Here is a 24,651-nt window from a genome sequence, read left to right as displayed (position 1 = left end):
ATCCCTCTTTTTCAAGCTTTTAACTAAACATTAACTTATCTTACAGGATTACAATTTCTCTTTAATAATAATAATAATAATTAATTGCACACAAACACACAAGAAATTCTTTATGATGCATAAATATTTCCTTATTACACATGGTACAAAAATACTCATACTTTTTTTTTTTGTTCGGTATTCCCATAAGGATGGCTGATTATTTGGCAAGACTGGATGCTCTCCAATCAGAAGAATGTGGGAAAAAAAAAAGAGGTTAGATATTTTACAGCTGTTCTATATATAGAAGTCTGAAGAAGGAAAAAAATAATATAATAACCCTGACTTTAAAACGAGCAGAATGGATGAGAACAAAAACCCAGTGCATTGTACTTAAAAAAAAAAAAAAAAAAAAAAAAAAAAAAAAAGAAAAAAGCATTTTTCAAATTTTTCTGGTCATCCTGGGGAGGGGAGGGTGGAGGTGGGAAAAGGGGTGAGACAAGGACAGTTAGTATTTCTCAAAGCCAAGTCTTCACCGAAGCAAGAGGAAAACCTTGATGGATCAATCCGCTGGGCCAAGACCTGTTGCTAACGGTTACACAAACGCTAGAACAAACAAACTTACACTCACACAGACACAAGTTAAGTGTTTTAATTCATGCCAGAAAACATGCAAAACCCACTTTGCCTTTCGATTCCTTCGGCCGAGCTGCCCCCGGGGCAGGGCGAGCCCAGGGAAGCCCAGGACCTTCCCCCCGGCTGGGTTTCAGTGCAGCCAGACGGCAAAGCTCAGCCAGGGAGGAGGTCCTGGGGATGGCCTGGGGAGGGATGGAGGGATGGACGGATGGATGGAGAGAGGGATGGAGGCACAGCCCATGGCTGAGGCCACAATGGCTTCACAGTCCAGGGAAAGGGGTGCTGGCAGGCCCGGGGGCAGCGTGGTGGGGCCAGGCGCAGGGTCCGCTGGCCACATACCAAATCCAGAGGAGTCGGAGCCATCGTCCCTGGCACATCCCTCTGCGGAGGGCAGGGAGGAGGAACACAGGCCGAGAAGAGACACTGCAGGAGAGGTGCACGGTGAGCAGAGCCAGCTGGACCTGCATCCTGAGCATCTCCCACAGCCCCTCGCCAGCCCAGGGCATGGGGGTGCCCCTGCCCCCATCACCCACCCAGGAAACCCAACCACATCCTCGTGCGGCTGAGCCCAAGTTCCCGTGCCCTCCTCCCTCCAAGAGTCCAAGGAAGAGCAAGACAAAGACCTGACTCCAAGAGTAATTAATTACTTACTAACGAACTAACAAAACTGACGAGACTTCCATCCTTGCTGGGTAGCTTCAGAGGGCGGATACCAGCGCATCTGGAAAAGAAAGCCACAGCAGAGGTCCATGATCCAGAATTACCTCAGCCAGAGTAAAAGCCTTCATCTCCTTCAAGCCATGTGCAAGGTCCATGGAGAAAAGATGTCTCCAGCATGGAAAAGAAGGCCCCAGGGTGAGCTCTAATACTACTTGAATAGCTCCACCCTCAGCCAGCCAAAGGAGGCATCTCAAGACCACACATCAAAACCAGACAACCTCTACAGGACATGTATGGGGGAAGAAGTGGCTCATCCACTACAGCAGATGCCCATGGCGTTTTCCAAGTCCCAACCCTGCTACCAGAAGTGGCTCCAGGCAAACAACACCACGGGAAGAATTTGGCAGAGCTGTGAGCAAGCAAGACTGGGAGGCTTCCTTGGCAGGTGCTTGCTGCCACATCTATTTCTCAGACTTGCTCCTTGCCAAGGAAGGGGCTGGATTGGGACCTAACAAGGGACAGTAACTGAACAGACCCTTTCCAGCCCCCTGGGAGACACACTGAGCTGGCAATGTCCAGCCCCACTGCCTCAGACATCCAGCTGACCCCATTTGGTCAGCATGGCCAGTGTGTCCGGCTGAGCTGCACCAGCAGTGCCCGAGAGCAGCACGAGACAAGCCAGTGCCACCTGACTGAGCATGGATCCAGCAGCTGCAGCAGCAACTGGAGCTTGGTTCTGCTGCTGGAGCAGCACCCTCTGCTCCTCCCTCTCCAGCTGCCAGGAGAGAAGCACAGCTTCAGCACGTTCAGGGCTCTGGGAACTAGCACGATGATGGACTTGGCCCTAAGATGGGGAGAAAAGTGGCAGAAAACCCCCTGGAGCCCCATGTGAGCCATTCCCCTTGTCACGTTCATCCTGGCACACCTGTCCCCTGACCCAAACAAGCCTGGCTAGATGCTCCTCTCCCAAGGATGTGCAGAGACATGCAGCAAATGGCCACAACCTTGGCACTGCTGCCTACAGTAGTCATGTTCTCCCCCCACAGGCATGAGGGCTGCAATGCCAGGAACTGCAGCCACATGAGCTGTGGCCTTGAGTCCCCCTCCAGGAGAGGGCTCCTAAATGAGCCTTGCCACTCAGCAGGAGCTCTGTCCTCACAGGAGCCTCTCATCAGCTCAGAACAAGTTTGGACAAGACTTGGAACAACCTGGTCTAGTGGAAGATGTCCCTGCACATGGCATGGGGATGGAATGAGACTGGTCTAAGATCCCTTCCAACTCGAACCATTCCATGGTTCCATCATGTGCTGGATCTTTGCCAGACACCTTCACAAGCCACTAAATCAGCTCCCAGCTGGCCCCATACCTCACTTCATGGCACAGCATCCCAGTCAGTCCAGCCATGGCAAGCAAGGACACGGACCTTAGCAAGACCCTCCTCCTCTTGAGGGATCCCATCTATTGCCAGGACCAAAGTGCCACACAGAGTGTGTTTTCACTCCTCCTCTGCTGCCCAGTCAGGGCCACCACACTGTGCACAGACACCACCCAGGAAGGCTTGGAATGGGCAGCAGCATCACTGACAGCTTACAGGGCCACCACAGCAGCTGCCAGAGCAAGGACAGGGGTTTCTTGCTCGCCCCAAGGCCTGTCACCAGGAGCTGCTTGCTCAGCAGAGCCACATCTCCTCTGCAGCTGTCCTCCCCAGCCAGTGTCTCCCACTCCACACCCCTCCCCTCGACAGCTGGAAGCAGTTTCCTTCTGCCCAGCAGTAACAGGAAACTCCCCCTGCATTCACAAGGCTGTAAGTGCTTAACCCTGAGAGCTGCCTCCACCCCACGCAGGCTCGCCCAAGCAGCACAGCCAGGCCATACAGGGCCAGGCCCAGCCTGGTGGCCATCCATCCTGTCCTCAGAGCCACCTCCTGTCCCACCTGCAGAGCCTCAGCACCTCCATTTCCAACAGAAGTCCTGGTTTTCTCTTAGAACATTCACTGTTCATAGCTCTGGTGCTAATAAACCACCACTGCAATGACCACCCCTCCTTGCCTTCCTCCTGCAGGTCTACACTGCTCACACACCAAACCCCCCCAGTCTGACCCACCGTGGCCCCACAGACCACTAGCCCAGCCCTGCATTCAGAGGGGCTCCTGGAGCCCCACAGGAGCTGCTACAGACATGACAATCCTGGGTACAACCCGAGGCTCTGACATGCTGTCAGGCTGAGGGAATGACCTGCCAGGTCTTTCAGCCTACAGGAAAGATGAAGATGGGATGAGGCAGGAGCTCAGCAGGGGGGATGCTCCCGAAGCCAGCAGAAAGCACTGGGGGCAGTGGGTCAGAGGCAGCAGATAGCCAAGAGGGCCCTCTCCAGGCACCTGCCAAGGCAGTTTTCTCTTCACACCCCTCAGAATACTACATCCATCAAGGAGGAAGCTGAGAACTAATGGAGATGTTCAGTACTGGGTGAGGAAAGCAAAGCAAGAGAGGCTTTTACTGGAAGAGACACATTTGTTTCTGGAGAGGCATTAGCTCACAGTTGGAAAGGAGCCTGGTCACACCACCGAAACCTCTCCTGCTCGCAGGGATGAGGCAGCCACTGCTGGACAACTGCAGCAGCCTCGTGCCGATGCCTTCAACATCTGTCCCAGCAAACAGCTGGAGAGGAGAAATGGGTGCCTCTGCCTGCCATCTCCCAAAGGCCAGGAACCTCTCCCTTTCTGCAGCACAACACCAGCAGCTGCCTAAAAATCACAATGAAATTATGAATGGGGCAGAGAAACAGCCCATCAGTGCTTCACTCTCCTTGTCAAAACCTCCTTTGTCTCTCAATTGCCCTCAGAATTTCAGTATCCCATGGTCCACCATCCTCATGGAGAGCAAATCCTTCACAAGGAAGGAGAGGAAGCGAGGGCCAAGTACACAGGTCCCTCCTCAGACCACCTTTGGCTGGGAGGACCTGCCTTTCCTCCTTAGTTACCTCAAGGTCTGCAGCCAGCCCCAGCAGCTCTTGGAGTTCTGATCTATCTCTACAGCTGGAATGGGCCCCAGGGACCAGAAAGGCTCCTGGTGCAGGCAGGGTCAAAGCGCTCCTTGTGCTCCCAGGAGCTGGCAGGATCCAATTAACACGTCCAAGAGCTGCATCTTGCTGCCAAGCTGCTCAAGTGCAGAGCAGCATCTTCACTGGTGCTGCTGAGATGCTCAGACCCTCAGCCTGGCAAGCACCTCGCAGGCAGCACCGCGGGTCACGGGCCGTGAGCTCTCCAAGAGCCACTCTGCTCCTTCTGGAAACGCAGTCCTTGGGAATGTGACCCAGGCAGGCAAGGACAGGCACCACGTCACCCACTGGTGTGTGCTGGACACGTGCCCACCCCAGCAGCAGGCACTGCTCGAGGGCCCCTCGGGGGGCTGCTGTGGGGCACCACGAGGCGTGGGGCCAGAGCAGCTCAGCCCACCACCAGGAAAACCAGATGCAGCGGGATCGAGCGCGTGCATCTCCCCAAGCAGCTCTGGTGAGGGAGAGCTGGAGGATCAGCACATCATCCCGCACCAGGGGGAGGAACGTGTGGGACAAGACAGGCACTGATCCATCCTCTTGCTCAGGAACAGTTTAATGGGCATGCATCCATCAATCCAATGCCTTTTACCCCTACGGCTCAGGGAGACGCACCCTCTCTCAGACTGCAACCAACAAGCATTTCCCCTTTTACAGCAAGTTGTGTTGCTTTCTTCTGGATTGAGGCAGCCAGGAAGAGGCACTGATGGCCACAAGTCTCTTCTGATGGCATATCAGTCCCTTTCACCCACCACTAAGCGAGGACAGCTGCTCAGGAGCATCCTCTGCTTGGAGGATCCTGCCTGCTTCTCCCTGGCTAGGAGGGAACTGCTGGCTTGGGGCTGCTTGGCCAGCTGTGCCACCACCAAGCCACTGAAGTTTAGAAAGCGACCACAACCATGAATGTCTTGAACAAGAGGCTTCACATCTCTGGGGAGCATGGAGCTTACCCAGAGAGAAATAATCCTGGCAAGGCCCTACACCACAGCACCAACAGGCAACAAGTTATTAGGGACAGAAAAACACATCCACAGCTGGAACACATCTGAAGCATCTCTGCAAAAGAGCTCTAGAAGCATGGGTAGCCCTGGCATCCCCTGCTGCCCACTCACAGCCTGATTTGGAGGCACACCAAAACCGGCAGTTCCACTTCAGAGACACGATGCAGCCCAACTCCATTCTAGCAGCAATGGATGCTCCTGTCTACCAGGACCAAGCAGAGCAAGCCCAGCTGTATCACTGTCTCCATGCGTCAAGCTCTTCCCAGGAGGCCAGCTCTGCACAACTCTGCACCTCAGTTTTCTAAGGGCAAGGGCTGACCTGGGCCCCCGTCTTTGGTCGCTTCTTTTCTTATCATCACTTCCACAGAGAGAGGAACAAGTCTGCTCGGAACCACTGCAGGGAGAACTGAATGAACCAGGGCTCATTTCCTTCGGTCAAACATCATCCATCCCCCTGCCAACCAGTCCCTTCCCTCGTCCAAAGCTCCCGGTCTCCTACACCACACCCCTCTCTCCCAAGGCTGCTGTTTCCCTCCATTACGGCACACACAACCTGTGTCCTGCCTGTCATTTCAGGCTGCAAGAGAGAAGCCAAGCTCCAGGTAGGAACTGGCTCCGTTTCAATTACTAGAGAGGAAAGAGCTGAGATTAGACCCACGATTAAGGGCAGGGTCTGTCCCGGTATGCGATTCTGGAACAAAGTGACCGGCAAGTGCTGTTGTCTAAGGTGCCCACTAAAATTTAGTCGTGTGCTATCACTACCACGTCACTCACCTCCCCCACCAGAGTGTGCCAGAGTGAGGTCAAGGTGTATTTCTGGTTGCCCTCGAAGGGTCAAGGCTGGGGAGAAACCAGGTTTCTTTCAGGCCGAGTGGCAGGGTGGTCTCTGCCCCAGCTCAACCGGGCTGCTCCCCTCCCACCGGCAGGGCCTGGCCGAGCCTGGCTCCGCTGGGAGGAGCTGATGTAAGATGGTGCCATGCTGTGTGCGCCATGTCATGTGCTGCCAAGTTGGAGATGTGGGTTAGAAAGAAGGCCTGGCATCTCATTCCCCAGGCTCTGGTGGGTGGGTAGCGTGAGGCCCATGCACTGGATTGCCAAGGAGATACGGGCTACAGAGATGGGCAGAAGCTTGCAAATCCCACAGTGCACCTTGGAGGAGAGATGGTTACCTTACCAGTCTTTCCAGACGTGGCTGCCATCATGCTTAACACTTCTAGGAATGGAGCTGTAGTACAGCCACTCCACTAGCTGCAATAAGGCATCACTAGGGCGTCCCATCTCCAGGGACAGCTCTGAGCTTCGGGGCTAGCCTGCGCTGGCATCATGGCTGGAGTTCACTAGGGACATCAAAGGAGGGATTTGAGAGAGGGTGGGAGGGAGGGAGGGAAGGCAGATGGGACAATCTTAAAGTCAGCAGAGCCCCCAGTGGGGCAGGGTCAGGCTACAGTCACAGCTACAGCAGCCTGGTACCTGCCCGGAGCATCACCAAGGCATGGATGTGCCAGGAGCAGCAGCCGTCGGCTGGGAGTGGCTTACCAAGGGCTCCCGAGGCCAGGCCAGCCTCTCAGCACCTCCTGCCCCTCATCCCTCCTGCCAGCCCTCTGGGCAGCTCTTCAGGTGGCCAGGCCACCTCCTCTCCCCCTTGCTGAACTCAGCACTGCAAGAACATGAGCCCTTCAGGTTTAAATCTCTTGCAACAAGATCTTGCTTTAGCTGCATCCTCCTACTTCTTGCCTGCCTCAAGGCTGATCACTGAGGAGCTGCTACAGCTCTGGCCACCCCCATGGATGCCCTCCAGTCCACCAGGAGGAACTGTGAGTGCTCTGTGGAATAACCCACAAGCCCATCACATAGTGAGCCAGCCCCTCCCAGTGAGGGCAGAGGGCTCAGCACAGGGGGACTAAGGGCACAGCTTTTAGCCCAGTTTGTGAGCAAAAGTCATCTCCCTCTTGTGCTCCACCCTCAGCTCTGCAAGGGACAGGGCTCCAGCCTAGAGCTGCCAGCACAAGTAATGTTTAACCCCACTAAATTTTATTGGTAACATATCCTGTGCCAGGACATGGCCCTGCGGGGTCAGCACCGGCCCAGCACAGCCAGGAGCAGCTGGGACTGCCTGACAGCCTCTTTGGAAAAGAGCTGGGTCCAGCCACAGCCTGGAGGAGCTGCACTGACTCCCTAAAGCTTAGAGGCCATCACCACCCATGGGCCTCCCTGGGCAGGGAGCTCTGCCTACACAGAGAGCTCCTCAGGGTCTTATGGTGAGGCCAAACAACCTCTTTGGAAACCAGCAGCTCACCAGGCTGGAAGGCAGGAACTAAGACCCCAGAGGGAAAAGATGTAGATGGAGGCCTCCTTAATACCCTCCTCTCTACAAGAGCAGAGTTTTCTCCCCAACTTTGCACCATAAAGTTTTGGTGTCTAACCCTCATACTCAGGGTCCCTCTACACTCACCAATGACCATCCTGGAAGAAACTGCAGTAGGAGTTTCACCTCCCCCAACCACCTCAGACAGGCCAGAGGGGTTGATTTTTCCTGGCCCTCCCTTTCAGGGACAATTCAGCCTTGACCACCATCCTACAAACACAAGGGGCAGGAACACACCTCTCTCCTGGGCCACTGAGGAGCACAGCACAGTCCTGCAGTTGTGGGCACCACTACCAACTTTTCCAAAACACCAGCAAGCACAACCTTCACAGTGAAGAAACAGCCTGGCTCTGGAGGTCCTTGAAAGAATATTCCAGTGTTCTTCCTGTCCTGAACCCCAATGTACTTCTCCCTAGCCTCCAGGAGCTTCAGCCCAACAACAGCTCACCTGTAGAAGGGCAGAAGCAGGAGAGGTCTGCAGGTGTGAGGGGGCAGGACAGAGGATGGGAGCCAGCATCCACTCCACATGGCATTTGGGAAGCAAGCTTGGCTTAAAGCTGGGCAGTTACCATCACAAAGCTTGCAGGAAGCAACAGGATGCCCAAGGGCCAACATAGCTCACTACCAGCCAGGACAGCAAGGTGACAATACAGCTCCTCTTCCTCTCCATTTAGGCAGGGAAGAGTAGGAGTCAACACCCTGCCTGGCAGGGCAGAGAGCAGAGGTTAAGCCCCAACGCTCGGTCCCACTGCCCAGGTCTCCCATGGCACCACTACGGGAGCAGAGACAGAAGCAGGCAGAGCACAGCTGGCTGGTCACACTGAGCAGGGCAGGGACAGGGGTTCCAGCTTCTCCTGGACAAGTGCTTCAAACCAAGCACCTTAACTCAGAATTAGGACACTGCTATTCTGTTTTGATTTTCCCTTTGCATGTTCGTGGTTTTGAGGTTTATGTGGCCTCTGTACATTAAAGCATCTGTGTCAGAGCAGTACAGGCATCCCTACATCCTCAGCTGTCAGCCAGCAAGCCTTGGGACGCCAGGCAGCTGGTTTCACCACCACCTGCACTTCCAGAGGCTCATGCATGGAGGGATTCTCCTCACTAGCCTGTACAGAGAGTGGCTAACACCCTGTTCCATCACAGCTCCTCACTCTGGGCAAGGCTCTAGTCACTCATCTCCTGCAGGACACCCTCCTCCAGATTTGGAAGTGTTTGAGTCATTCGGCCCACAGGGTCCCTGCTGAGCCCCTCGGTTCAGCACGGAGCTCAGCCCGTTGCTCTCGCTGTGAGTTGGGATGACATTTCATAGCTGAAATAGTCACCTGCTGGCTGGAAGTGTTTCCTCCCAGCTCCCCTGGCCATGGGGAGCAGCAGGACCAGCCAGAAACTGAGCCCTGACTTCCTCCCACCCGCCTGCCCCTCGTGGGAAAGCAGGCTGGACCTACAGGGCCAGAAATGAGCACCCAGCAGCGGGCTCTGCCCGGGAGCCAAGGGGCAGGGAGGCCAGGCTGGAGGCGGCCAAGCGCAGCCCTGGCAGTGGGAGCTGTGGAGGGGAGATGGGAGGGCCCAGCCCTGGCACCATGGGAGGTGGGAAGGGACTCACCTGAGCGTGAAGAGCGGCGGCCGCAGCTGCAGCTGCCGGGTAGGTGAAGGCAGCGTGGGGGATGGCAGGGGTCAGCTCCGTGGTGTACAGCGGGTAGGGAGCCCACGCCTCCGGGGACGCTGGGATCAGAGCCGCTCCAGTCAGGTCATCTAGGCAGGGCAAGGAGACAAGGGGACAGCGTCCCAGGGGCTGCCCCAACAGCCTGCTCTGGGAACAGGCCCCCCATCCTCCACCCTGGGCTAAAGCTTTGCACTGCCATCTTGATGAGGTTCAAGATCTGTGGGCACAGCTGCTCCTCTGGCCTCCTGGCCTTGCCAGGAATGTGTTGCATTACAGCCCCACACGTGGGCTTTGGACAGACTGGTCCACACAAGCAGCAGAGGGGTGGTGCCACAGGATGCAGGACAGGGGGCTCAGAGCCACATCACAGGTCACCCCATAAACCTCAGCAGGGCTACTCAGCCCACCGGGCTACACAGAGGGTGATGGCACAGGACTCATCCTTTATGCTTTACAATTAGGCATGCTTTAAAAGATTTTTGGTGCCACTTGAGCTACCAAATCCAAATGTCATGTCTCAACAGTTCTGTGTTGCCCAGAGGCCTGTTGTTTTCCTGTGGCTCCACCATCCTGCTGGCCTCCCTGCCCCTGGCAGAGCAGAGGTGGGTCTGGATTCCTTTTCACTGTGGCAGCATTCACAGAGTTGGGCACCCCTCAGGTTGAAGCCCTGTCCTCCAAGCCCCTCCCAGCATACTCACAGGGGTCCCGTGCAATGAAATGTGCGCCCAGTGCAGGGTGGATGTTGGTGGGGTTCGGTGTGGCCATCAGCTTGCTCTTGGCCATCTTTGTGTTGGCTTTAGCGAATTCTAACCGCAAGGTCTGGGGGTTCTCAGGGTCAAAGCGGATGCCCTGGCACAGGAGAGAGCACAGGAGTTTCTCAGAGGTGAAGCTCCAGTCCAAGCACAGGCTGTGGTTGTTCATGGAGCAAAGCCCAGCTGAGGACCCAAGGCCACCACACTGCAGTCACATGCCCAGATTTTTGTCACCTCACTGCAACACTCAGGTTCCCATGTGCTTTTATTTTGATGTCCAGCTGGACATACTGGAGTTGGAATCTGTGTGGGAGCTCCCACCTGTGGTGCCACTGCACTCCTGCCAGCCTGAGCAGAGGCACTAGGAGGTGTCACAGAGCCCAAGGCAAGCTCTACAGCACAGCAGAGCCATGTCCTGCTGATCAGATCCCATCTGCAGGTCACTTCTGCAGGATGGGGATCATTTTGGATGTCCCTTCCGTGTTGACAAGTCTCAAGATATTTTATTGAGTCACAGCAGGTCCCCACACCCTAAGAGGCCCTCAGAGCTGTCTTCCAGTGGTCAAAAACTACATGGAGACAGCTTGCATCCATTTTCCCAGGCTGATGTCAGCCTTGAACAGCTCTCCTGCTTCCCTGGTGGGATGATGCAGGAGCACTTCCCTAGTCCAGGGCACGGCTGGTAGACCCTGCCCTTTCTCTGCCCTCAGTTCTGGGTCCAGCAAGGCATGTGGCCCCCAGCCCCTTCAGCCCCTCAGAACTTTGGGTACTCACATTCAAGGCGTTCTTCGCTGCTTCAGCACCAGCCCGGCTGTCAAAGGTCACAAAACCCACTGGCTAAAAGAAACAACACCAATTTCAGTTTGGGGGATTATTCCAGCTCCTCAAGCTGCCCTGCCACCCCCTCTGCCACAGACAACCAGCAGAAGAGACCACCCTAAGCTGCACAGGGGCTTGGGTCACTGGCCCAAGATTCCTAGTCTGCATCTGCTCCCACCACAGATCCTTTGGCATTCTCAAGTGTGGGGACACCGCTGACCCCGACGAGCCTCCAGCCTGGGTACCCCTGCCTCGAGCAGCACGGGAGCGGGGAAGGCTGATGGCAGCACAAGGTTTGAGGCTGAAGCCTCGGGTCTCACCCAGGGCAGCAAGAGAAGACATGGAGACACTCAGAATATGCTGGGTCAGTAGTACCCCGCTGTGTAGCTGGTGCTGGCCCACACAGTGAGATGGGAATTTTTCCCCTCTCCCCTCCTGGCACATCTAGTTTGCTAGCAAAAGCCAAAAATACACAGGCTGGAAGGAGGTACCTGCTTTGAAGTCAGCTTGATCAGTGACCCCTCATAACCCTGCAGGAGAGAAGAAAGCAAGTCAGTGTCAGGCTCCAGAAGAGGCCACACTACAAGCAAGACACAACACCACAGCTCCAGGAGTTCCTGTAGCACCAAGCCCTCCACAGGGCAGGGGCCGCAGAAGAAACAGGGACAATTACACTTCTTTTCCACCAGTACAGAAGACTGAGGGCAGAGCAAGTATTTTAGCTATTCCATCCTGGCCCTTCGGGAAGGAATTCCCATTTTCTAGCTCTTCATCCAACTGAAGCTGAGCCCCTGCCCTGGCTAGTGCCTAGAGAAAGCAGAGCACCCTCCCTCTGCTACAAGGAGTGCAGACTTCCCCAGAGACAGCCTAGGTGGTCATTAGAGAGGGATGGAGAGTCTGGGGCATGAGGACACTTCCTCAAGGAAGGGCTGGTCCAGTTGAGCAGCAGGGCTGACCAAGCAGGTCTTGTCAAGCTTAGAGACAGCACAATTCCAATGGAAGGCTCCAACTGGAGGCTCCCAGTTGAGCACGAGTCGTGGGATCCCATGCTGGCTTTGGGTTCCATTCTCATCCATTCTGACAGACCTTTGCTGCCAGGCCATCCCCAAAACAACATCTGTCCCTCCAAAATCCAGATGTGAAGACCTTCTTACCTTGAATGGTCGGAAGAGAAGGTAGAGCTCTCTGGGTTTGATATCCACAGGAAGGCCACTGACAAACAGCGTCCGTACCTAGGGGAGAGGCCAGCCAGCTGTACCGAAAGGAGATGTTCGGTGCCAAAGAAGGAGCACAGAGCACAGCTCAGACAACTAAGTGCAGTAAGAACAGTTCACCTTGCATCAAAGGTCCATCTAACCCTTCCCTGCACTAGAGGATAAAACACACCTAGCCCTGTGGTGCCCACCTCAAAGGATTGAGGCCTTTACAAAAATTCAGTCCCTGGCATCATGGCCTGGTTGATCAAGGCATGGAACACCAACCCCACAGCCTGACAGGACCCTGATGGCTAAACTGGAAAAGACCACACACTGCCACAAAAACTAAGTTTGACACATCCCAAAGGTCCAGAAGGGACCAGTACAAATCCCAGTTCTCTCCAGATCTTACTACAGAGCTCATAATAGAGCTCCTCTCCTCAACCTACCCTGGCACTTTAATTCCATCACAAATTCAAAGACTGCCCTCTATTTGGAGAATTGCCCTGCTCACTGCCCCACTCGTAGCTTTTGACTTCTGCGACAGCCCCAGAATGTCATTGCAGGAAGATTTTTGGGTCCATCCCAGCTCCTCCCCAGCACACTCAGACCCTTCAGAAGTTGCTCCCAAACCCACTCTCAGAGTAGTTATTCTGTTCTGCCCAGCCAAGAGCAGCTCTGCTGGGCCAAACCCCTGTAGGCATCTGCTCCTCCCAGACTGTTCAACTCATGAACCAAGTCCAAACACACTCATGTATGTCAGAGCAAAAAATACAGTGCCAGGGGAGGATTTCAATAGATAATCCATTAAAATTATAGATAATAGTTCACTTGAATAACCAGGAAGGAGAAAGTACTGAAGGCTCAGGGCCTGGGACAACTCTGCTCAACATGAGCATGTTCTTCCTGCACACTGGCTGGCAGACTATTTCCAAAGGAAGCAGCATGATGAAGCTGCAGAGACCTCTTGTAAACCAGCACAGAGCTGGAAAGGGAAGTTATGCACAACCAAGGTCATGAAGACACTTGTCATTATTAACAAGGAGCAGAAGCTCCAAGGCAGAACTCAACCCTTGGCCGGCTTCCAGCACAGAGTGACCTCCCCACTACATTTGCAGGGCAGAAGGGCTCTGCTCCCACATTTTTTGTTTTGCTCAGCCATTTCACCTTCCCCAGACAGAGTGGGCTGTATTCAAAACCACTTTCACCACCAAACTAAGCAGCATACGTTCCTGGGCAGGAGACAGACCTGCAAACATAGGAGTCCCTGCCTCTGTAATTCTTTAGAGGCAGCCAGCTAGAGACTCCTCCACACACGGAAATTTCTCTTACTTACAGATGAAAACTCACCTCATTGAGCTCCTGTGCCCAGGACAGTCCTGCCAAGGCAGACAAATGCCCTTCCCAGGGTAAAGCCTCCCAGGATAGGTAGTGACTGTAAAAGGCTTGGGGTGCTCCTGCTCTCTTGTGCATGCTGAGACCAAGGACTGCCACTGTCCCCCACTAGACTAGTGTAAGGAGCCCTTCTCTGGCCCAGCACATCTCAGGAGCAGAACCAGAGCACCCTTCCCATCCCCTCCCCTGACCTTTCAACCACACACTCTTGCTTTGCCCTGCCTTGGGAAGCAGGATGGCATGTGGAACGCTCCAGGAACATTTTCCAAGCCCAGGCTCAGTCTGACAGGCTCCCCAACCACACCACCCCACATGTGATGCTTTAAGGCCACCCCATGCCTGGGAAGAGGGGACAGTGCCACTGTTTGTCAGCTTGCTGGCTGCCTCAAAGACCTCGGCGCTTGCACTTCAGCATGAGCTCGACAGAGCGCCTGCAGTGCACTCCCAGAAGACCCACAGCCATCTCTTGCAGGGGAGGACTGCAGAATGTCGTGGCACACATGTGCCTCAGCCATGTGAAAGCACTGTCCCTTTTCAATATTTCAGGATCCAAGTGTGCTCAGCCCCCAGAATGGATTTTTCTTCCGAGCAGACAGAAATCTGCATCCCTGTTGGGTCTCTAAATGGCCCTGTGATGCATCACTCGGTAAGTCCTTGCGACAGGCGTGACAGGATGGAAGATGTGTGGTGGCTCAGGGAGGGGGGAGCCAGAGCTGGAGCCCTCCCATCAGCCCTCACAGAGCAAGGCCCAGAAAAGCTTTTTGTCAGAGGTAACAGGCTCCCAGTGCCAGCCCCATCGGTTGCTGCCAAGGACAGGAGCAAGAAATCTCTCGCTGGCCAGAAGTTGCCCTTGGCCTCCAAGTCCTGCTTGTCATCATCCACAGCACTGAGAAGGCACGGGAAAGCCAAGCCACAGCACCCATCAAGGGCTACCATTACTCCAAAGCCTGAGCAATTCCAAATGTCACCAGCCAACCTCTCCAAAGAGGCTCTCAAGACAAACAAAGGAAGTCCCTGCTCAGAAGAGCTTGTTGGAAGCCACAAGACCAAGCAGCTGCTTTTACATTAAGATCTCTGCAATTCAACACATCCATAAGTGATCTAGAGAAGGGTAAGGAAAGAGGGAGACCAAGTTATTCACTGAAGGGAAGCTGAGGCTGGTGAAAGACCTGAGCAATATTTTCAAGGGACAGAGTGAGCTAAGCCAGAAGGGAGATCACTTCCAACGTCAGGCATAAAGCAAAGGAGATTTAGGTTACCCCACAGGAGAAAAGCGGGAGGCAGCTCACCAGTCTGAGCCTCTTGTGCACTGGGGGCAACCTGGTCCAGCCTCTTCTCCTGCTCCCAAAGACAGGAAACTGTAGATGAGGGCAACAGGGTCCAGACAAGCATCTTGCAGTGGATTAACCCCACCAGGACCCTCCAGTCAGCCCAAGCCCTGCAGGCTTTAACAGCTCAGTAGTACCACCCAGGGCTGACAAATCCAGGCATCCAGCCCTTAAACTCAACGTGCCATGGCAGGCTAGCCTCTGCTAAAATATGCCCTGCTTCAAGTCCCTGCCACCAAACACCAAACCCAGCCCCCCCACGGTGCATCTGGAAAAGTCACAAGACAAAAACCAACAAAACAAAACAAACAAAAACACCATCAAAAATATCCATCCAGAGCTGCATCAGGAGTTGCCTGGGCCAAACTACATGTCCAGACATCCAGCAGGAGCAGGTCTCCAGGAATATCACCTTCTTCTGCTCATTCTGGCCCTGCTGCCAGCCACCCAAAGAGAGATGCCAGGTGAGAGCAGTCACATCCCAGCCAGGACTGAGCTGGACTGGACACAGGGGGATGGGGGAAAGCTGAACTGGACACAGGGGGATGGGGGAAAGCTGAACTGGACACATGGGGATGGGGGAAAGCTGAACTGGACACAGGGGGATGGGGGAAAGCTGAACTGGACACATGGGGATGGGGGAAAGTAGGGCAGGGAGTAGCTCTCACCTACAGATAGCCCAGCAGAGTCACACTGCTGCAGGCCCTGAAGAAAACACTCTCCCTTCCCCATCCCTGCCTCTCTGGGATGTCCCCAGTCCAAACACCTGACAGAGATGGAAGAGAGCCCTGGAAAACAGGATTCATGCCAGGAGGGACAAGACCATCTAGGCCATCTCTTAGAGAGGGAGCACAGCTTCTCACACAGGGGGAGGGAGGAACCAAACCATTTTGCCCTCGAGTGCCAGTCCTTACACAGCTACATCTCCCCAAAGAGACACATCTTGAGCCAGCACAGCCAGGAGCTTCACACCAAGGCTGCAGGAGAGCCAGGCACCAGCACTTGCTTTGTGCTAGCACAGCCCCAGCACTGCCAGGAGACCAGCACAGCTCCTGGCCATGGCTGCTTTGGAGTAAGAGCTCTCAAAAGGGAGTTCTGAGCAGCCCTGCAGCCCAAAAAGGGTCAAGTTATGTCAGAAGTGTCTGCTGCAAGGGCACAGGTACTCACCCCTCGAGGCTGCAGTGCTTGGGGATTTTCTGTTAGAGGATTGCTCCGAATCCCCTCCCGGAGCCAGCAGGGCCTGTCCTCCCCTTTGGAGAGATTTTAACCACATCACCCACAGCACAGCTTGGGCTGCTCCAGCCCCCCAGAACTGGCCTGGTCCTGCAGCCAGCACCTGCAGCACACAAGGCTTTCCCAGCGGTGGCTCAGAGACACCTGAGGACAGGAACGGCAGCAATGTGTTCTAATGCCTCCCCCACACTGTGCCGTCGGACATTCCCCTCTCCAGGAAGCCACCCCGGTCGCACGCCGGTTTTTCCCAGAAAAGAGCCATTTCCCACTAGTTCACAGCCATGCGTCCAGCCAGACTTCCCCCTGTGCCAGCAGCCCTGTGCCATCCTGCAGGGGCCAGGGACGAGCTGTGTCACAGCACCCCAAAGGCACTCGCAGGGATGTGGAGCACAGCTTTTCCACTGGAGACCATCTCCGGGGCCACCAGGGAGGCCGGAGGGGGACACAGAGCGCGGGGCTGTCCCCTGCCATGGGCCAGGGCCACCTGGCGTGGCAGCGCTGGGATGCAGCGAGGCTGCCCCTGGAGCCGGCATTTCCAAGGCACGGGAGAGGAACGGGGCGGCGAGCTGCACAGCAGGGCTGCGGAGAGGGGACTCCAGCGGCAGGGATGCAAAATGGGACAGGATCCTCCTCTCGGGCTCCCACACCGGCCCTGGGGCTGCAGAGCTCTGCCGCTGCAAGCCAGGGCTGCTCTGGTCCTCAGCACCGAGTCCCAGGAAACACAAGGGAGGAGAAAACGGGGAGAGAGATGTGTGCTCTGTACGAGGGCAGCCTCCACACCACAAGAATCCCCAGAGAAGGGGCTTGCAGCTGGCTTCTTCACTACTCCGTGCCTCGGTTTCCCCTCTAGCAATCGGGAGGGAGGTGGCAAGAGCCGGGTTCTGCTGGCAGGGGCCCGGGCAGGGGATGTCAGCGGGGCTCAGCCACCCCTGCGGTCAGGGGAGGAAGACACTCCGACTAGGGGGAAGCACCAGCCCCACTGCGGGAGAGCAGGAAGCACATGGAAGCTGATTAGACCAGGCATCCAAGAATAGACCTTGGCCCTGGCAGAGGAAGCACTGCTGGTGTGGCTTTGCCATGGATGCTTCCTCCTGCTATCAAGTGCCGTCACCTGCGTCTGCAGCATCTCAAATTCGTGAAAGGACAGCACCCTGATGGGTTTGGACCACAATAGGGGCTCAGAGCTGATCAAACATCTGGAAAGGTCTGCCCCATAATTCCCAAGAGATTACTGTCCAACAGGGCAGCTCCCCTGGGAGCTGGCTGAGCACCCTCAGGTTGCCTCCATCCCCTTTCACCTTGCCAAGAGGTCCACTGAGCCAGAGGGGACAGGCACAAGTGCCACAGCCAACGTGCTGAAGGACACCCACATCCCCACTGGCCCTACCCAGCCACCACACTAAGCCCTGGGCTCCAGACACCCTCACCTTGCCACTCTCTGGTGTTGGGGACCTGCAGACACCTGTCCTCATGAGCTGGAACCATGAACTTTACCTGCTATGGACCAACTTTTCCAGCCCACAGCCAGGCACCTTTTCTCCTGGCAGGAGACAGTGGTGAAACAACTTCCTCCCCAGGGCAGAGACTGGCAGGAGACGAGGGTCTGGAAGCAGGATCCTCACCAGAAATGCTCTCACCTCAGATCTTTCCCAGTGAGTACTCCTATATGTGCTTCACCCCACCACACAATGATTCCTGGGCACTTCACACTGCTGTGCCTCCCAGGACACATCCAGAGACAGAGGAATCTCTCCTCAAATCACCCCAGTTTGGGGCAGCACACCAATGGCCATGCCTCAGCCTCATGCAGCATGTCAGGCACCTCCACAGCCCAACAAGCAAGTCCTCCATAAAACCCAGGGGATGGAGAGCTGGAAGCCCACAGCTGTTACTGCAGTGTCACCCCCAACACAGAGAGACCTTTGGGGGCACTGGAAGGATGACAACCACTCACAGGACTAAGCCAACACTGCATCAGTCCAAATCTTAGCAAGACAGCACCACTAGACAGCAGGGAAGGGCTGCGCTACCAAAATATGGACCAAAAGTGCCAACCCGAGCCCACAATGTGCCCTGTGGCTGCTCTTTCCCAATCCATGGCTCATGCTGCTCTTCCGGCCATTGCTACAGGTAAGCCAGGGCTGTTACACACCGAGAGAGACAGAGGCCCCCTGTCCTTGGAAGCAGATGGGAAGGACACACATCCCCAGGCCAACAGCTCCTGACCCACAGACACACACCAAGACTGACCCCACAGCAATGCAAGAACCTGTCACCACTGCAGCACAGGAGGGAAGGCACCATCCCAGACTGGGAGGACAGACATTTCCACAGCTTCTCCTGGGCTGTGCAGCAGGGCTGGAGAACCTCCACAAGGGTAAGACCACCCACTGGGCCCTCAGCACACCATGACCCTACAGGGCAGTGGCCAGAGAATCCTTGCCAAGCCTGTGGCACCCACTTCTGCTGGGTCAAGGGCAGGGTCCCCTGGTGCCACTACTCCCTCCTCATCAGAAGTGCTGGGCTGGCTCAGGATCACACCTCAGTGTGGGCCAGGCTCAGCAGCTCCAGTGCCAGAGCTGCCCCCCACTGCCCTGCCCCTCATCAGGTCCCTTCACAGGGCCAGGTACACAGCAGGAACTCTGTTTCCACTATCCCACATGCTGGAGGAAGATGCTGAGTATTGTAGTGAGGTCTAACCACCTCACTTCCACAGCCATGCCACAGTGGAGCTTCAAGCTGAAGCCTTTATTGCAGACAGAGCTCCAGAACAGGCAGCAGCACTTGAATTCTCACAGTGCCAGATCCTCAAGCAGAGCTACGAGGAAGGACAACTGCCATGGCGACAGAGAGCCCAGAGCACCCCGACTTCTCTGGAGAAACAGCCCTGAAAAGGGCTGGGCCGAAGCGCCTGTGAGCAACTTTGGGCAGGTGAGTGATTCCAGCTCGGCTCAGCGGCGGCGAGCAGGTGACATGGGAAGCAGGGACGAGAAAGCTGGTCCAGCGTTCCGCTAAGCACAAACCTTTATTCAGGCAGAGCTCTGGTGAAGGGAGCTGGCAACAGCTAATCTGCTGAACAGGGGAAAACCCGGGATATTTATAGGGGAGGAGAGGGGCGGGGGAAGCCCGAGATACCTGTATCGGGGTGGGACAGCAGGGGGGAACACCAATGGGGCACAACAGTTTAACATATCTAACTCAAAGATCCCTGGGAGCGATACATCGTCTCTCTCTGACAGAAGTATCTTGTCTCCAGGGGAGAGCCAGGATCTCAGGCTCAGTGGGCTCCTCTGCACCCACAGACAACAAAGCCTGAACTGCTCTCAGCTACCTCCCAGACATATCAAAGGGCATCCTTTGACTTTGGTGAGGGCAAAGCAGAGACCTAGTAAGGGAACCATTGAGTTTGGCCCTTCCTAACTTCCACAGGCACCACCAAAAACCCATTAATTCTGAGGCTAAAGAAGGGAAGGTCCTGCTCAGCAGCTCTTCAGATTAGCAAAGGAGGAAGACTCATTTCTGAAGCAGGGTCTCATTTAATAGCCCAGGCAGCAGGAGAAAGAAGTTACCCCATCACAGGGACTAGTTGAGTTGGGATGTGTCTAAGAAACTTAAATTTGAAAGAATGAGAAAGGAGAAGGAAGCTCCTTCAGAGGGTGTTCACAGGCACCAGGACACGAGGAGATAATGGGGGGATTCCCACATCACTCTTCCTTGTCAGAGCAACTCAGTGCTCAACTCAAGACCAAGAGGATGTCTGGGAACACACCAGTTCCCAGAACCCCTGTGTGCATGGTGACTCCAGGCTGTCTGCTCAGCCAACAATCTGACACTGACAGAAAGCTGCAGCCAACACTTGGGGGACCTTTAGGATGCATGAGAACAGCTCTGAGGCATCATCCTGCTTCAGCCAGGCCAAGGGATGAGAATTAGCGAGTGGGGACTGTAACTACTACACCTTCATGTTCCTCATAGTGAAGAGCAGCATCAGAGGAGTCATCTGACTCCAGAACTTACACTAACCTTATTTGTTTGCAGCTGTAGAGATGGAATCCACACATGCACGAGGTATCTAGGTCCACTCAAGCAGAGATTACAGAAGTCAAGAGATGCCTGGCACCAGTCCATGAAGTGCTACAGACATCCAGCACATAACACAGCCCGCTCACCAGCGGCATTTCCAGGCAGTTCCAGCAGCCCTGGAGTGCAGCAGCTAAGGAAAAAGGGTTGTAGGACTTGCTACTGAGGAGGTTATCTGGAAGCCAAAAGCCTTCTGCCTGTACAACAGTTTTCTAACCCATAGCCTTCCATGGACCAATTGGGAAGATCACAGAATCACAAAACAATTTGGTTTAAAAGGAACCTTAAAGACCATGTCTGCACGGGTAGCGACACCTTCCACCAGCCCAGGTTGCTCCAAACCCCGTCCAACCTGGCCTTGAACACTTCCATGGATGGGACAGTCACAGCTGTGGCTCTGTGCAACCTGTGCCAGGGCTTCACCCTATCACATGGAATTATTTCTTCCTAAGATGATCCTCTTTGGCAGAGTTTAGCCAGGTCCTTACCTGGGCTCTCCCAGCACAACCTCACAATTAACACTCCACTTTCAGCAGTCCAGGACCCCCAAGCTCTGCCTCAAGAGCAGCATTGAGCATTGAGCGCCCATGGAGCTGCAAACACGCCCTTCAGACCAGCCAAGAGGACACACAAGATCACCACAGACTTCACCTGCTGGTTTGGGCATCTACACAACCAGCTCCAGGTTCCTCCCTCTCCCGGCAGACCTACAACTTCCTGGTGACTTCCCAGGAGAGCAAGGACTAATTTCTAGAGTGGAACCAACATGTCTGCATCAGGCACTCCAGAGAGCAGGGTGAACACACAGGGTTTTATTGCTACAGCACACAGTGTCCAGGGGAAGCATGGGAGTTCCTCCAGCTGCCAGAAAAAGCTCTGCCGGCCACAGGGGTGGGAGTGCAGCACCTAAGGCAGCTGCCTGTCCCACACCAGCCCTCGGGACTGCCAGGAGAGATGTGGCCACGCAGATCTGCGGCTGCCTGGAAAATTAAACAGAAGATAGCAGCAAGTGGGGAGGGATCCCGTTTGGGGAGGTGTCTGGTGAGGAACAGCAGGGACTGACATTAGGCCCTGTTTGTTTAACATTCCCGTTAACGACCTCGAGAGGAGCGAGAGGCATTCCTGTCCTCCGCATGTCACCAGCCAGGAAGCGGCTGCGAGATCCAGGGGCTCCCAGATAAGATAAAGGGAAAGGCTGAATTTGGGAGCTTTGCCCCGCTGCATCTGGGGCACCCAGGGCCCTTCTGCAGACACTCGGGGAGGCAGTGAAGGAGGCACATGCTGGGGGGGGGAATGGAGGAGTGTCCGCAGCGCCAGGATCTGCCCGCGTTATCCGTGCAGTGTGGGAAAATATTCCAGCACACCCTCCTGCATACAGTGGGACTGAAGGATTCCACTTTGCACTGAGCGTATTTGTCACTCTGTATCAAGGGGAGCTTCTGGGCAAGAATTTAGGCTCCCAGACCATGCCGGGATCCTGAACAAAAAGGTCACTCCTTATTCCTCCATTAGCCTCTACAGCTCCTGGTCAGCCAGGAGGTACTGGAAAAACCAGCGTTCAGAGCAGGCCATGGAGCCCAAACTGTGCTCAGCACCCACAGCATTATTCCTGTTGGATTCTGGTGGGGAAAGGACTTTCCAACAGCAATCCCACCAGGGACTGGGACATTATCCCCCACACCAGTCCCAGCCTAACCAAGGTGGCGGGTCTCTTGCAGCAGCCCTGGGTACAGGGTGACAGACACGCCCAGCGAGGCCACAGACCATCCTGCAGGGTGGACAGCCCATGCCCCTCCCTGAAGCTGCACAGTGGAGAGCAGGAGCCCCTTTTGTCCAACCCCTGCCCACTCCCCAGGGATCCCATCCTTAACTCAGTTTTCTAGCCATTAAGCTCCACTCATGGGAGGACCAGCCTCTCCAGAGGGTGAGGTTTTCCAGGCTCCTGAGATGCCCCAGCTTTGCCAAACAACCACCAGGCAGTGGGGAACAGACCGGCTCTGCCCCAGCACTGGGACCTCACCCGACCACCACCTCTGAGGCACCAGCCCAGCCGGAGCAATGCCACTGGGATGGGACGCACCAAGTGGCATCAACCTCAGGCAGCTTTGCAGGCCAGTGAATAATTGGATCAAGGAGCCACATGGAGCCTTCTCTGTGCGCATGCACAGCCTGCAAAACCCCCAGGTAGCGAAGCTCCCTCCACCAGGAGCAGCACAGGGCCCCAGGTGCTCTGGCACTCAGCCCACCCAAGCCAGTGCCACCCAGTGATGCCGGGACATCCCTCCAGCGGCATCCACATCCCATTGCATCATCCCACCAGCCGTGCCCTGCTCCACGCTGAGGACAGAACTGCTACAGCCACCACCTGCCAATCCATTCCAGCCCATTACTCAGGTCCCCTTCGCCGGGGCTGTGGCCCAGGGGACATGACAGCCCCAGGTCAGCCGGCGCACAGGCCCACAGGGCCCCGCTGGCTGCTGAGGCAAGCCGGGCGCCATGTTGCGGCGGCGCGAGCGCACGGAGGACAGCGAGGGGAGGGGACTGAGCACCTCCCCAGTCCTGAGGGCCAGACGCGGAGGACTGCAGCAAAACGCTTCCAAGGCCAGGCGTTTTCCAGAGCCCTCTCCAAGATGGAGGGCAGTAGTAACCCGCTGTGCCAATACCTGCTCCAGGAGTGCAGCGATGACGGCCAATGGCTCCAACAGCCAAAGTTCAGATGTGGAGGGCTGCAACCTCTGGCTTGTGGCTACGGACAGCCGACCCTTACTATCCTTCCCATCCCTAAATCCAGCAGCATCCAGGTTCTGGCTGGCTTGGCACCTGCGGGAAGGGGCTGCCGGCAGGTCAGCTCACAGTCCTCCAGCCCCAGCCGGGCTACCAGTATGCACGGAGCAGGGCAGGGGCTCCTCCACTATTGTCCAAGTGTCTCCCTTGAAGCCCACACGGGTAGAACAGTGCTGGATCCAGGAGCCCTCCAGCTACAGGGTCTTGGCATCAGGACACCATGCCCACAGCCACTGGCTGCGCCGCATGGAAAGGGGGACCTGCCAGTCCTCTGCCCCACAGGGCTACAGGGACGCTGTGCTGAGCAGGGGACTCGCCCTGCCCGGCCCCAGCCCCTCCTCGGGACAGCCCAGGGACCACTCCCAAACATCTCCGTACTCTGGCTCCCACAGCTTGGCCCCAGCTTTCCATCCCGCAGCAGCCCCGGCACCTGGGCTCCGGTTCCCCGACGACACCGGCTCCCCTGTCCCCCAAAAGAGGCGCGGCGCTCCTTCCCGGCTTCCCCGACACCGCTCCGCTCCATCCGCAAGACCCCAGCCCCCGTTCCCCGACCCCGCTCCGCTCCATCCCCAAGACCCCAGCCCCGGTTCCCCGACACCCTGGCGCTCCAGCCCCGCCGCCCCGTCCCTGCTCCCGTCGCCGCTCCCGGTTCTCCGCCGCCGTCGCGAGGCAGCCCCAGCCCGGTCCCCGGTCCCAACCACTCCGGTGTCCCGGTGCCGGCTCCCCGCCGCCCTCTCTCCCGTCCCCGGCCCGGCGCCCACCTCCTCCTCGACGGTGCCGCCGCTGTTGGTGTGCTCGGTGTCCTTGTTGAGGTTGCTCATGGTGGGGTGCCGGGGTGGGGGGTGGTGCCGGCTGCTCCGGAGCTCCGCGGGGCTGAGCCGGGGTGCCGGTGCGGTGCCGGTGCGGTGTCGGTGCACGGGGGCGGTGCGGGGCGGTGCGGGGCGGCACTGCCCTCCCGGCTCACATACGGCGTCCCGGGACGGCGCCGCTGTTTAGGGCCGGGCCGGGCGGAGCGGGGCCGAGCGGAGCGCAACGAGCCGCAGCTGCGGGGCCGACGCGCCCCAGCCCCAGCCGCCGCTCCCGGTGCCGCCACCGCGCATCGAGCAGCGGGGCCGGGACCCGCCCGCCTGCCCCGCCCGGGGCCGCCCCCGGCCGCCGCCGCCGCCAATCCCGGCCCGGCCCGGCCCCCCGGGACCGCGGGGAATTAGTTTTTTTGGTTGTTGGGCTCGTGTTATTTTAATTTTTTTCCCCTCCTTTCCATGAAAAACTTTGTCAACTTTGATGAACTTTCGGGTTTCGACTTTCTTAAAGGGCCCGCCGGGCTCTGATCTCGCGGCGGGGCCGTGCCGTCCCCTCCGCGCACCCCCGGGCCGGGGAGACACGGCTCAGCCCCGCGGGGCTCCGAGAGCCCCCGGACGGCACCTCTGTGACCCCCGATGAGAGCCCCGAGCCCCAACAACAGCAGCGCTGAGAGCTCAGGACGGGGATCCTGGAACTCCGAGACAGCGGCCCTGAGAGCTCAGGAAAACAGCCCCAGATCGACCCCGACAGCATCCCGGGTCCCCTGGGGACAAGAGTTCCTCCTGGTTCCTCCTGCCAGGGCAACCCAACCATCCTTACGGACATCCATGTGTGCCCCGCACAAAGCTCTGTTCTTGCACCTGGGAAGAGGAGCAGGGTTCAGCCACAGAATCATGGAATCTGTG

General features: G+C 56.6%; 1 protein-coding gene across 3 annotated transcripts; it reads right to left on the bottom strand.

The window, feature by feature from the left end:
- Positions 1-460: 460 nt before the first annotated feature.
- Positions 461-24,067, bottom strand: RBPMS2 (RNA binding protein, mRNA processing factor 2). Of its 3 annotated transcripts, none has more exons than XR_009278455.1 (9): positions 23,707-24,067; positions 12,084-12,161; positions 11,421-11,459; positions 10,885-10,947; positions 10,057-10,207; positions 9,299-9,447; positions 6,500-6,667; positions 1,267-1,336; positions 461-1,038 (listed from the first exon to the last, which is right to left on the bottom strand). XR_009278455.1 is itself a non-coding variant. In XM_058846958.1 (8 exons), the coding sequence occupies exons 1-7, from the start codon at positions 23,764-23,766 to the stop codon at positions 1,274-1,276; spliced, it is 603 nt and encodes a 200-aa protein (XP_058702941.1). In that variant the 5' UTR covers positions 23,767-24,065; the 3' UTR covers positions 461-1,038; positions 1,267-1,273. The 3 variants fall into 3 exon arrangements, 1 of the variants encoding a protein (XP_058702941.1); XR_009278454.1 differs by having other exon boundaries at positions 6,505-6,667; XM_058846958.1 differs by lacking the exon at positions 6,500-6,667 and having other exon boundaries at positions 23,707-24,065.
- Positions 24,068-24,651: the final 584 nt, after the last annotated feature.

Source organism: Poecile atricapillus, chromosome 11 (assembly GCF_030490865.1).
Source record: "Poecile atricapillus isolate bPoeAtr1 chromosome 11, bPoeAtr1.hap1, whole genome shotgun sequence".
Lineage (NCBI taxonomy): Eukaryota > Metazoa > Chordata > Aves > Passeriformes > Paridae > Poecile > Poecile atricapillus.
This window is presented reverse-complemented; position numbering and strand designations above follow the sequence as displayed.

Excerpts from the sequence above, each read along its gene's own strand:
- RBPMS2 (XM_058846958.1), bottom strand. The coding sequence starts at position 23,766 with ATGAGCAACCTCAACAAGGACACCGAGCACACCAACAGCGGCGGCACC. Across the intron at positions 11,460-12,083 it reads TTCTCTTCCGACCATTCAAG|GGTTATGAGGGGTCACTGAT; the intron begins GTAAGAAGGTCT and ends TCTCTCCTGCAG. Across the intron at positions 10,948-11,420 it reads TCAAGCTGACTTCAAAGCAG|CCAGTGGGTTTTGTGACCTT; the intron begins GTACCTCCTTCC and ends TGTTTCTTTTAG.